Consider the following 12,670-nt stretch of genomic DNA (forward strand, 5'->3'; position numbering starts at 1 on the left):
GGCCACTCTATTACCAATAAATACTTTTATAAGCATCTGGATGGCATTTGCACCTATTTAAACAAAGCATGCGTCTTAGAGGTCTAAATAACAATGAACTGTTAATGTGTACTTTTAACTATTATTAGAACACAACTGTTAACTCCTGGCTATCTCCAAGTGTGCTTACCTAAAACGATTCGCCCACTGAGGCCGTTAAGATCATATGTAAAGGAAGACTTGCCCTGGCCCCGAAACTTTGCAGAATACTGACATAACAGGGAAAAATGAGAATACATTGGATAATTACAGGCAATAAAACCCAAAAGAAGCAAAACAACATAATATTGGGAGAGATTATAAGGCATGCTGAATATGCACTCATTCTGAGTGTTAAATAATTTTCAAAAGTGAAATCTAATCTAATCATAGGTTTAACCTATAAAACATGTACAAAGAGATCAGTATTTAAATTGGACTGTAGATGGGCCCTGAATGATGGGAAAAAGATCCGACATTTAACTAACAGCACCATACTTTTGGGCAGTGTTTCGAAGTTCAGAAGTCCCCAACACACGCCTCTGACGTGCTGAAGGAACACGAGCAGACGGCACGCGTTTTGATCGCTGCAATGAACGAGAACCACCCCTGCACCACGGCCTCTGCTCGTGGAGGAAGCGGCCGTCCTCCACGAGCTTCACTGAACAGAAACCTCCTGTGCGTAGCCTCAGAGTGAACAGAGTACTGCATCAACTCTAAAGCAATCTGAACCTCAGCTACAGCTGCATGTCACCAACAGGTTCAGCAGTTTGGTCACCTGTGAGCTTAAGCTTGCCTGGTGTTACAAGCATTACCTCAAAAGCCAGTACCTCTGAAGGGAGTGTAGTTTTAATTCCTGAAGGGAGCTTGGAAATTTTCCTTTAATTCCAGAGTCGCCTTCCATGGCTCTTCCATTTCACACTGAACCTGAAACTGGGGAGCGATCAAACCCTGTCCACTTTTCCCTAAACATGTCAGAACTGAGCCCTAGAAAGTGTGAGTCCGAGGTCCCGCTGCCCTTGAGGATGCTCCAGAGAATCACCTGGTCTCTCGTAATGCGGCCTTACACTAAAAAGCCTTCTAACACTTCCGACATCATTCGGTAATACAACCTCACCTATTCCTGTAAGGGCTGAACTCTTAAAAAGAAAAAGAAAACTAAATGTTGACTACGAAATGAGTGTTAGAAGATTCCGTTCATAAAGTGCACACCACACAGGCTCTGAAAACCTCACTGCAGTCACGGGTGATGTCCACAGAGAATCTGGCTGGAAAACGCGCCTGAACGTGGTTCTTAAAAAGGTAGGAGAGAATTTTCTACATATAACGTTGTCAACTGCAATAGATAATAACAATGTCTCACAGGTAACCTCACCGGCTTCTTATTTCTGATTCTTTATTTAAAATAAAGTTTTATATTTTATGTCTGAGCTATACATTGTACGAGAGAAGAGTAACTCCAAATTCAACAAAGTGTTTACTCCCTTTTCGGTGTACATTTATCTTTTTTAATTTAATATTATTCTTTTTTATTTTTTATTTATTTTATTTTATTTTTATTTAATTCTTATTCAAGTACAGTTTTCTGTTTTATATTCCCTGCCCTGCCCCCCCCCAGTGCTCCCCACCTCCCTCCCATTTCCGCCCCCCACCTTAATTATTGTCCATGTGTCCTTTATACTTGTTCATGTGAGTCCCTCCCCTTTTCCCCTATGATTCTCTCCCCTCTCCTCTCTGGATTATTCTTTAAAAAATCTAAACCGGATAAAAACAGTCCGTCTAGACAAGACTATTATTCTGTTTTGGCTGCCCCCGTGATCCGCATCCCGCACTCACGAAGCTGCGGCGCTGAGCGGGACTGAAGAAGGAGCGCGCGCTGAGACTGCACAGCCTGAGACTGCACAGCCGCAGCCTGGGACCATGTGGCAGGAGAGGCAGCGAGTCACCTGCGGTCTCCCTTTGACACAGCGACTCTTTCATTGAGAACTTGTTTGACAAAAGGGTTGATTACACTTCGCCTCGGCTACAGCCTGACATGTGTTATCTCTATAAACCCCTTGCCTTGTCAGATAAAATGTGCTACATGTTCTTCCTCGGATGTCTATTTCCTATAAACAAGCACGGTTAGCTTACCTCCTGACATTAAAGGCTAAGAAATAATCCTTGAGGGTTTATCAGTTTTTTAATTGCATATAAATAAAATTCTGGAATATAAAATTCAATTTTTGAACTGTCTTACTGATTTGGAATGAAGAGAAGGGTGGTCAATTAGTGAAAAGAGAAATTATGGCCTATTTTTTACTACTTATTAATTATTTTTCAAGTAATATACATTTAATAAGTTACATTAGGCTAACAAGAAATTACCTTTTAGGAGTCTTAAGAGCATTTACCTTTAATAAGTATAACCTACTATTCATATTTTTCCAAAGTGTTTTTTAAAGTATAATTTATGGTATATGTTATACATCCTGCAATTTTGCTCTCTCTTTTTAGAAAACTTTTTATAGAAAATAATGTAATATGAAAAATCAGCACAACCAGAGTTTGAATCATTGGATAATCAAAATACTGGAACTCAGTTTAATAAAGATTAATGGCACACAAGTTATTCTATGGATGTAAATCTTGTAAGAGTAAAATCGTAATGTGTAGAATCTAGGCCCTTACAGTCCATAGAGGGAAAAAAACACTGAATTCCTTTAAGACGAGCAGAGCTAACATACAAAATATATCAAGCAACTGAGAACAGTGCTATATCAATAAAATAATTTTGATGAAGCATTTTCCCATCAGAGAATGTAAAGCACATAAAACCATCAACCATAACAGAATTAAAAGGCAAGCGACGAAGTTGTGAAATGTCTGTAACATGACAGGGTAAAATACTCACGTATATGTATCTTCCTTATTAACCATGAAAATATTAACATGACAATGGAGAAACTGGCAAGGGACATGGATGAATAATTTATAACAGAACATGGAAAACAAACATATAAAAATGTTCAAGCTAACTAGTACTCATAGAAATGCAAATAAAAAGAAACAGACACTCCACTTTTAGGGAAATGATAACATCCAGTATTGTTGAAAGTGACATGCTAGTTGGAAATATAAAATGTCTTCTTAAAAGGCTGCCTGGCCACAAAGCATCAAATACACACGTGTTCCTACCTTTTGACCTAGCAATTCTACTTTTAGGAATTTAAAAGTAGAAAACTAAAGAGAAAACAGAGAAATGGATAAGCATTTGTATACAGTGATATTTATTCCACATCTTTTCATTTGCTTATATATGTTAACTTACATCTGTTTTTATGTAAGAAACTAGAAGAAACTAAACATACAATTTAACAGCATGTACATTAGGGTACATTTATGCAATTGAATATTACACAACTATTAGACGTTTTTGAAGAATGTTCAACGGCATGTGAGAATACTTATGAGAATACTTTATTCTATTCAGTGAATAAAGTGATCTGTAATTACATAGAGCATATAATCCCAAATATATTAAATTTTAACAATGTAAAGGGAAATGGGCCAAAATGTTGAATGATGATCTCTGCATTTTGGATAACCAAGTCATTTGCATTTTATAGTGTTCTGTATTTATAATATAACAATTTTTTAAAACAATTTTTGCTTTTAGGAAAAGGACATCTGGCAAATGAAGAGAAAAAAGTAAAAACTACATCTTTCCGAGCATTCTTCGTACGCCCACGGAGCCACTCACCTGCGGGATGCAGTCGGTGTACGCGAACATGGACCTGAAGCGGTCGTCCATGCTGATGTGGTAGAGGACACACATCGCGATCTGCTTGTAGTTCTCATTGCCTGGGGGTAAGAGGGTAAGAGGTCATGGACACGGTCAATGGCCTTTACATGACTGAGTTTTTTGGTGTAACACACTCAAACTGATGCATGAAAAGTTACAAACTGCTGAATCAAACTCTTACATGACCCTCATCTAGACAATATGCCAAGCTCCCTTTTTCAATTCTGAAGTATACAGCCAACTATCTGAGAAATATCACTCATTTCTACAAGACAATGTATACTTTGCAAGGTATGTTTTTGGGAAAAAATTAAGCCCAAACTTAAGAATTACTCATTTTCAGTAGCCTACTATAAAATTGGCCTCCCACCCTTAGTTTTTAAATTAAAATATGAGATTAACATAGTTCATTGAAAGTGATGACATATAAGAAATAGTAAACAAAAATATACTGAATTCCTAGAAAAATAACCAAAATCATAAAAGAAACAGAAGAGTATTTGTAATATCAAAAACTGCTTAGCAGCTGTCCTGGCCAGGTGGCTCAGTTGAGTGAAGTGTTGTCCCACACACCAAAAAGGCTGAGGGTTCGATCCCCGGTTGGGACACGCTTGGGAGGCAACCAGCTGAGGTTTCTCTCTCTCTCTCCCCCCACCCCCACTTTCCCCTCCAAAATCAATAAACATATCCTCAGGTGAGGATGAAAAAATATGTAATGATAAAATGCCAAAGGCTATAAATAAACTTGGCACACTGTATAGCGTAAGGATTGTCTCCGAACTTCTGAGGTAAAGTAATCCTAGTTTTGTATGCCATGAAGTGAACAAAGAAGAGTGAGCCCGAAAGATGAGACGAGGCTGCAGTACGCCGTGTGGTTACCCTACCTGTCTGCAGACAGGCTGTGGTTTGAGGACCTGTGTGTGATTCCAAAGTCATGACAGGCTAGATGGGAAAGCTGCTCAGCTAAAAAGTTTTATCCCCAACACAGTATTCTTTTTTGAAAACTGTGGGCTATAAGAAATCCTTGAAAGTATTTAGAGCGGAAAAAAATCAAACATATAAGTACATTTGGTTGATAAACAATATATCAAGATTATTAAATCTATTTTAACAGGGAGAATAAATTCAGCACCTTGATCCTTGTGTCTGACATAGCATAAAATTACCAAAATAGTGTTTTTAAAAATACTGTTTTATATTTTTACTGAATTTTCATCTATTAGGCATATTCTAAGGTGGTTATAAATTCTTACAAGGTACAGTAAAGCACATGGAAGCTTCTCAATAAATATCTGTGGACTGATTCTATTTTTAATTAACATGGTAACTGTAGTTAACAATATTGTACTATATATTTGAAAGTGACTAAGAGAGTGACCGTACAAGTTCTCACCACACACACACTGAGGAAGTCACTGTGAGGCGACGGGTGTGTTCACCAGCCTTCCTGGGGGGGTCACTTTGCCACACATACAGGCCTAAGATCAGTATGTTGTATACCTTAAACTTACATGGTGTAATACGTCACTTAGATCTCAATAAAGCTGGAAAAAAGAGCAGTGTTAGCTCTAGCTGGTGTGGCTCAGTGGGTGAGTGCAGGCCTGTGAACCAAAGGGTCGCTGGTTCAATTCGCAATCAGGGCACATGCCTGGGTCGTGCGCCAGGTCCCCAGTAGGGGGTGCACTACAGGCAACCACACACTGATGTTTCTCTTTCCCTCTACTTCTCCCTCCCAACCCCTCTCTAAAATAAATAAACAAAATCTTTGTTTAAAGAAAGTGCAGTGTTATATTTAAAAATCTCTCACTAAACTGGACAAGAACTGCTGCCAAGCAGTGTTTGACTTTATGAGAAAACAAGGCACTGGAAGCCTACAAGGCGAGCAGAGTGGGACGCACAGGTGGTAGCACCTGGGGAAGAGCTCAGGCTCTGGAGGCACACGGCTGGGGTCCCGACCGTGGCCCTGCTGGCTCTGTGGCCTTGAGAGCCTTGGCCTCTGGGGGCTGCAGTTCTTCGTCTGTGCAGTGGGGACAACAACTGCACCTACCCACGGGTTGCTCTGTGGGGACTGAGTGACAGAGCCCCCGCAGTTGGTATGGCGTCTGACCCCGAATAAACCCATTTCAGTAAGTCTCACTTTTCTCCAGCAGTATTATATTGACGACGGCATTTCTCTGTTTCACCAATACAGCAGGACGCTCAGGTGCCCCTCGTACATGCTTTGTGTCTTTCATCCTCGAGGTCTGACCGTGGTTAAGGGTCAAAGCAGGGCAGAGAGGCAGCCAAGGTCCCCTGGGAGCTGCAGGACGGACGGGGTGTGTTCCGAGCCCACAGCTCAGCCATGCAGCAGAAAGCCAGGCTGTGCCGGAAGCACGGGCCCAGGAGGGCCGCCCCTGCTACAAGGCCGCAGTCTCCTGTCCTCATCGGTTTACACATTCCTTAACAGAAATAAACTGGAGAAAGGAAAATCGTCACAGTGCAGATCACTGTCAGTGTGTGTACCTCCACCGCTACCGCCGCTGCCACAAACACTGTGACTGTTTCCTCCTTCCAGCCTTCCCCACATGTCCCAGAACTGGGCTCCCAGCTAGGGCGAGACACAGTCCCAAAGAGGGGGGCTATGCAGAGGACAGAAGGACACGGAGACAAGTCCGAGAACGCGAAGACAAACCTCCCAATGAGCTGCCTGCCTGCCTCCACCGCTGAGCAGCATACAGGAGGCAAACAAAACCCGCGGGCGCTTCCCTCCGTGTCCAGGCCGAGCAGGAGCGAACACAAGAAACCGGGATGTGACCTGCACTGCATGGAGACTCGCCCTGAGCACAGTGTGCAAGGAGGTGGCGGCGACGGAGGAGCTGAGGTCCGTGGGCCCAGTGGCTGACAGTCTGCTCAGTTTCGTCTGGGTAGAGGCTCCCTGGAATTCAATCAGTTGGTCTGCAAATATCTCTAAGACTGGTTTTCATCCCTCATTAGATTTGTTCAGGAGTGAACAAAGCCATAAACTGGCACTCGCCCTGCTATACAGAAGAAAGAGGTGACTATTTTCGAAATGGCCTTGTTACCCAGATGTCCCGGGTTCTGATTCGGACACTGCCCCTGTCACCCGCTCCTTCCCCAGAGAGCTGCAGCAGAGGCACGAAGACCGCGGCGCACAGACCACAGGGGGCTCACGCACCGGTTCCCTGACTTCATCCCTGCATCGATGATTACCTTAATAAAACACAGCCTGTAACTTTATTATGACATCCATTTGCAGATCATGTGGCAGTAAACAGTCATTAAGAGAGATTAAATGGCCCAAGTAAAATAAGCTAATAATCTTCTTCACTGAAAAAAGGATATCTTAGTTCTTAAAACATAAACCTAAAAAAAAAAAACCCAAACCACCCAACCATCTCGTAGCTGCTAAACGGATCTGAGGGGCCGAGGGCATGCTTTTCTCCTCGGGATTCACGACTAAAACCCCTAAACTCCAGCTCACCAGCTACGATTCCTCCACATCCTACAAGTGGCAGGCATTTTGCAGGGGCCCCTTGAAGACTTACAGACATCAATCATTCCCAGCAGCCCCCCAAGTCACAACAGGCTGCTGACTGTCGGCACATGGCACGGCTCCAGAGGCACTGGGGACTCTGAGCAGGGCAGTGCTCGGCTGGGTACCCCGAGAACTAGGCCCTAATGGCTAGAGGCAGATTAGTCAAATCTGTTCAAGTAATAAGGCCAGGGTGGAAAAAAATAGCCCGGGCATTATGATTCTTTTGGTATTTATGGTAATAAACATGAATCACGATGAACTCACTGGCTATTAAATGCAGAGGTCATAAGTACTTCGATAGGATTTCCACAGGAATTCACCGTTAATTAGCTGGATCATTATTTGAAAGTGTTCCTGAATTATCTTAGCAGTTGTGCAGCCCCAAATTGGTCATTCCCAGCTGAGGGCAGTTAATGCCTTAACAAACTGCTCATTAACTCCGGTAACTGATTTTGTGGGAATTATTGCACTTATAAAATACACTCAAGGCTTGTTTTTCCCCCCCTTTAAAGAAACCTGCAGCTGTAGTTCAGCTGGAATAGCTAAAGGAGGGGAAAAATCAGCTCTGCAGGCTGCTCTCACGATCGATGTTCTGCCAATTAAAGGGCAAGCGCGTGCGGATAGGTTTGGAATTTTAAAATGTCTTCAGTGTTTTCATCTCTGAAGTGATTAGTAAAAACACCATTTAGCTACTAATTTTGTAAGACACTTGGGATTTTCCGTTCACAGAAATACGAGTTCTGAACAGCAGAACTCGAGGCCAAATGTCCGCTTCTGCAGTAGACCCAGCCCAGCACTTTGTACGGACAGAGCGAGAGCACCAGAGGTGGGCCACGCCATTAGCCAGACCCCCACTCCCTCCTATACTCCACGCCTTCGCTCAGAGAATGGGCCCCCTTTGGAGTCACACGGGCTCCGTGACAGGATGAGAGGAGTGGGCGAGTAGCCCCTCTGCCAGAACACAGTAGCATCGAGGCACTGCCGCACCCCAGAAGGTCTCCATGGATACAGCACCGGTCAAAGCCACAGATGTCTTCAAGTTTCCTATAGAGTGAGAGCCCTGAACGCTCTCTCAACCTACGGAAAGCACCACAGGCAAACACCTCACTTACAGACAACTGCAACAATCCCGAACACATCCCTGCCCACCCTGAAGGTGCAACAGAGCACCTCTGGCGAGTGCTGCCCCCTAATCTCACACTCAGCTCCTCAGAGCACACGCAGTGGACGCCCACCCGGCATGATTATACAGCCTCCGTTAGAACTGGAAATCGGAGAGGCCAATGTCTAAGAATGCAACCATACTGGACAGTTTCCTGTTTTTTAACATATTTGTTCACAGCCAAATCTAGTAAGGAGTAGAGATAAATGGACAGAAACCAAGCTTTTTAACCATGATTTGAGGGGTGGTGGGATAACGACGGGTTACAGTGATCTGTGTGGAAACAAGTGCGACAACAGTTTTGTGACCCAATGGTTCGTGAATAATGGCTTTTGTGTCCAACTATTTAATTTAAAAACTATAAGAAACTGAAATTGCAAATCTATGGATAAGCTCAATAGCTCTGTTACATTAAGGTATTCACTAATAAGTACTCTTAAAACCCAACACTCGGATGCATTTTCCGTCTTAGTTCGCACAACTGTACATTTCGCCATGTACCTTACTCTTCAAATACTTCAACATGTTTTCAGTTATCTTATTACCTTGCCTGTAGTATTCTTTGATCACATCCAGAGCATACCACGACAACTTTTTATAATACACCCTACAAAATATTCGTATTTGTGGTACAAATGATAAGGACCAAAATAAAGCCCTTAAGAGGGCCTGCTTTCTGGCTTACGGGTCCACATCACGGACTTAATGCGCTTTGGTCGGCTTTTAGCATCTAGAAATGGAGACGCCCCAGGCAAAATTCACACACAGGGTATTGGAACCAGCTGGTGACAGAAGAATCTTAAGAAAAAAGGCTTCTTGATTTAATTGGGAAAACAGGAGGAAGCATAAATTTTACTGCCATTAATAACTTCAAGCAATCTTGATATGACTCTACCTCACCCTGACGGCTAGACATGTGCTTCCTGTTAAAGCGTTCGCCACGTCTAACCCCTATTGTGTGCTCACTTGATCAGGTAAGAAAGCGCAGGTTTATTTATAGGATAATGAGGCCCATTAAAAAGGAGAAACGGTGCAGTAGTCTATGAGGAACTGCGTTCCAAAACAGATGTGTGAAATTCCATAACAGTTTTGTAATAAACAGGCCAAATGAAGTTATTAAAAAAATCCACTTTGAGTTTCTTAAAGAAACCTTCATAAAGGCAACCTAGTTTTTTTTTTTTAAATAAAAAACACCTCCTAATTGGAAAACATTATTCTGACCATTTCCAAACAGTTTTTAATAATCAAGTCAGAAAAGGTCATTTATACTATATTGCTCTCTTCAAAAAAAAAAGACATGCTTTATTTCTTCATTTTATGATGCTTTGGATAAATTAAAAATGAAGTCATTAATATGTAATGACAAAAGTAAATTTCACATAATGGAGGAATTTCAAAGATGTTCAGAACTTAACTCTCCCCGTTTTCTTTTAAGGACCTATGACAGAATGGTCAAAGAAAATAACCCTGAATCTCCAAGTGATCAAAGTTTGGAGTCCCCCTGTATCCGCCCTGGCCATCTTCAACAACAAGGGGAATCAGACCTGTCTCCACCGGAAGGACGCAAACATTTATCACTTAACTCTTGACCTGGTCTGACCCATTCACGCTGATAAAGCCTCGCCACAGCCTGGAAAGTGCCCCGAGACCCAGACTGCTTCACGCAGCGCGGGTCAGGATGGGTCAGGTACCACTCTTCCTCCCAAAGCCCCTTGGGTCCCTCACAGAACAGGGCAACATTCATGTGAGTTCAGAAAACCTCAGAAACCCTGCTTTCCAGCGAAGAGAATACAGGCTAACATTACTCTGACTAAAGTTTGAATCGTTTTGGAAATGATTCCCGGGAACTGTGATCCAGGCCCGACAGCGTGCTGTTGAACCCGGGAACCCAAATTTTCCTGCCATAACCAATCAAGTTAATTTAGGCACAGACCGGCTATGAAATTAGCATGGGCTCGTGCTCCTCAAATTTAGAGAATAGAAATGTATGCAGCTGGGGCTCGAATCGAGCTGTGAACTTGGGGTCACACTTTTGTATTAGTACACAGTGCTGCACGCGGACAGCGACCCGCGGGGCTCTGCGGAGCAAAGGGCAACTTTAACAAAGACGTCTGAGATCGTTAACTTTTTCAGTTACCTTGAACACAGATTTGCAAATGATACGTTAGACTGCCAAGTTCTGTACTTGATGAATATTGATTATGAGTGTGACCTGTAGCGACTACAATTTCTGTAAGTACCGAAGAGCTTAGCAACATTTCTAGGTAACACTACTAATTCCTCAGTTTTGCAGAAACATTCCCATCTCCACTCATAAATGAATGAAGAAGCCATGGCCAGGAGAGGTCACTGCGATGCCGGCCTCAACACGACGTGGCCTTCTGACTTCCCCAGAAGAACAGCGCGCTTGTCTCCACAGCGCTTCTCGAACCGCCTGTGCTATAGGGGGCCAGGTTTTCACCTGTCCTCTCAATGTGTCAAAGATCAATGCTTTTGTAGAGTATAATAAAAATGAAATCACATAAAACGGATGCAAAATAGGACCTCAAAATCTGCACTATTACATCCAGAAGACATAAATTTATTTAATTAAGTTGCTATGCAGAAAGACTTATCTCGACTTCTGGGTTTCCGTGTTGCAGACCAGCAGCAGCTCGCGAATGCGCAGGGGTCTGTGAGCCGCGCTCTGAGAAGCCCGCACAGGAGACCCCGCCCTGCGTCCGCACAGTGCACTGAGGGCCTCCTCACCTAAGTGAAACTACAGTGCTCCTGCCATGTTCCCAAACCAACCCCCGACACCGTCAGAACTGCGAAGGGAGAAGACGTCTGCGGTGCCCCTGGTCCTTTCCCTTCAGCTACCGTCGGTCCCTGGAGCTTCCCTGCCTTCTGTTCCTCCTCATCCTAACACCGGTATAAGGCTTTCTGTGAATTCTCCCATCTGTTGGGCACAGCAGTCCTATGACCTAGGGCCTATTATATCCTCTTATTCTCCGAGTAGGACAAAAAAAGGCTCAGGGAACGTTCACTGACTTTCCCAATGTCACTCAGCTAAAGAGGGAAGGGAAAGACGAAGATTCCAGCTCGGCTCTTTGGAGGTTCATCCCTTTCAGACACTAACCCACCCATCCACCCACCAGTATCTACTGAGAGCCCACAATGCGCCGGGCATTGCTGTGGGCACCAGAGACACAGAGGTGAAAAGAACTGATACATTTCCATGGAGCCCGGAGTCTTTGGGGCCTGGGACATGGTGGCAATGGTGGGTGGACAGTGACACAAATAAGATAAATAGACGCAAGATAAATTATGTAGTGATTAAGTGCTGTGGGGCACAATAAAAAGGAAGAAAGAGAGCACCAGGAGTCAGGGTTGAAATTTTAAATACAGTAACTTGAAAGCCAAGCCTGAAGGAGGTGAGGAAACGAACCATGGAAAGAACTAGGAAAGAACGTTCAAGGCAGTAGGAACACAAGGCGCCAGAGTGTGTCTACTGGGCTCAGGGAACAGCGAGGAGCCCGGTGGTGCCTTCGGCAGAAAGAACCCGACAGAGAGAGCTCTCACAGGCCCTGATGAGGACTGTGGTCCTTTCTGAGATGGAAGGTCCCTGGAGAGTTCTGAGCAGAGAAATGACGTGCTTCAACTTAAATCTCACCAGGGCAACTCTGTGTGCTGTGTTCAGAACAGACCAAGGCACGGGAGGACGCCCAGGACCAGTTAGGGTGCCGCTGCGTTCAAGCAGAAGAGGGTGGCAGCAGCTGCGTGCTGAAGACAGGCTGGTCTGACAGATTGCATGTGGGGGAGGAGGAGAAGCGAGCCCTTCGGGTCGGTGAACTTGAAAGAGGACGTGTCCACTAGTGGAGAGGAAAAAGGTTATGAAAATAAAGGGTTTGGAAGGATTAAGGGCAGGAAGAGGGCCAGGAGCTTAATTTTGAATGTGGTAAGTCTCAGGTACAAGACATCCAGGTGGTAATGTCTGCAGTGCGAAAACAGAGAAGGGGCTGCAACTACCTACCTTTCTATTTCTGCAGGCAAAGGCAGACAGTGAAATGGAACGAGTGAAGTCACCAGAAAAGTAAATACAGACAGAGAAAAAGCCTAAGGACTATGCGGCCCACTGCCCCCTCCCACCCCAACCGGCACCCCAGGGCATAGAGATTCGGGAGATGAGGTG

At 43.9% G+C, this 12,670-nt stretch overlaps 1 protein-coding gene across 2 annotated transcripts in view; it reads right to left on the reverse strand.

Moving 5' to 3' along the window:
* The window catches only part of KIFAP3 (kinesin associated protein 3), a 106,343-nt gene that overhangs the window by 58,242 nt on the left and 35,431 nt on the right, over positions 1-12,670 (reverse strand). For both annotated transcript variants that reach the window (XM_037034951.1, XM_037034952.1), the window contains exon 11: positions 3,761-3,861. In XM_037034951.1, coding sequence (XP_036890846.1) covers positions 3,761-3,861 — 101 coding nt within the window. The remainder of the gene's footprint in view (positions 1-3,760; positions 3,862-12,670) is intronic.

This window comes from Sturnira hondurensis, unplaced genomic scaffold, assembly GCF_014824575.4.
Source record: "Sturnira hondurensis isolate 20B ecotype Veracruz unplaced genomic scaffold, ASM1482457v3 Scaffold0022215, whole genome shotgun sequence".
Classification (NCBI taxonomy): domain Eukaryota; kingdom Metazoa; phylum Chordata; class Mammalia; order Chiroptera; family Phyllostomidae; genus Sturnira; species Sturnira hondurensis.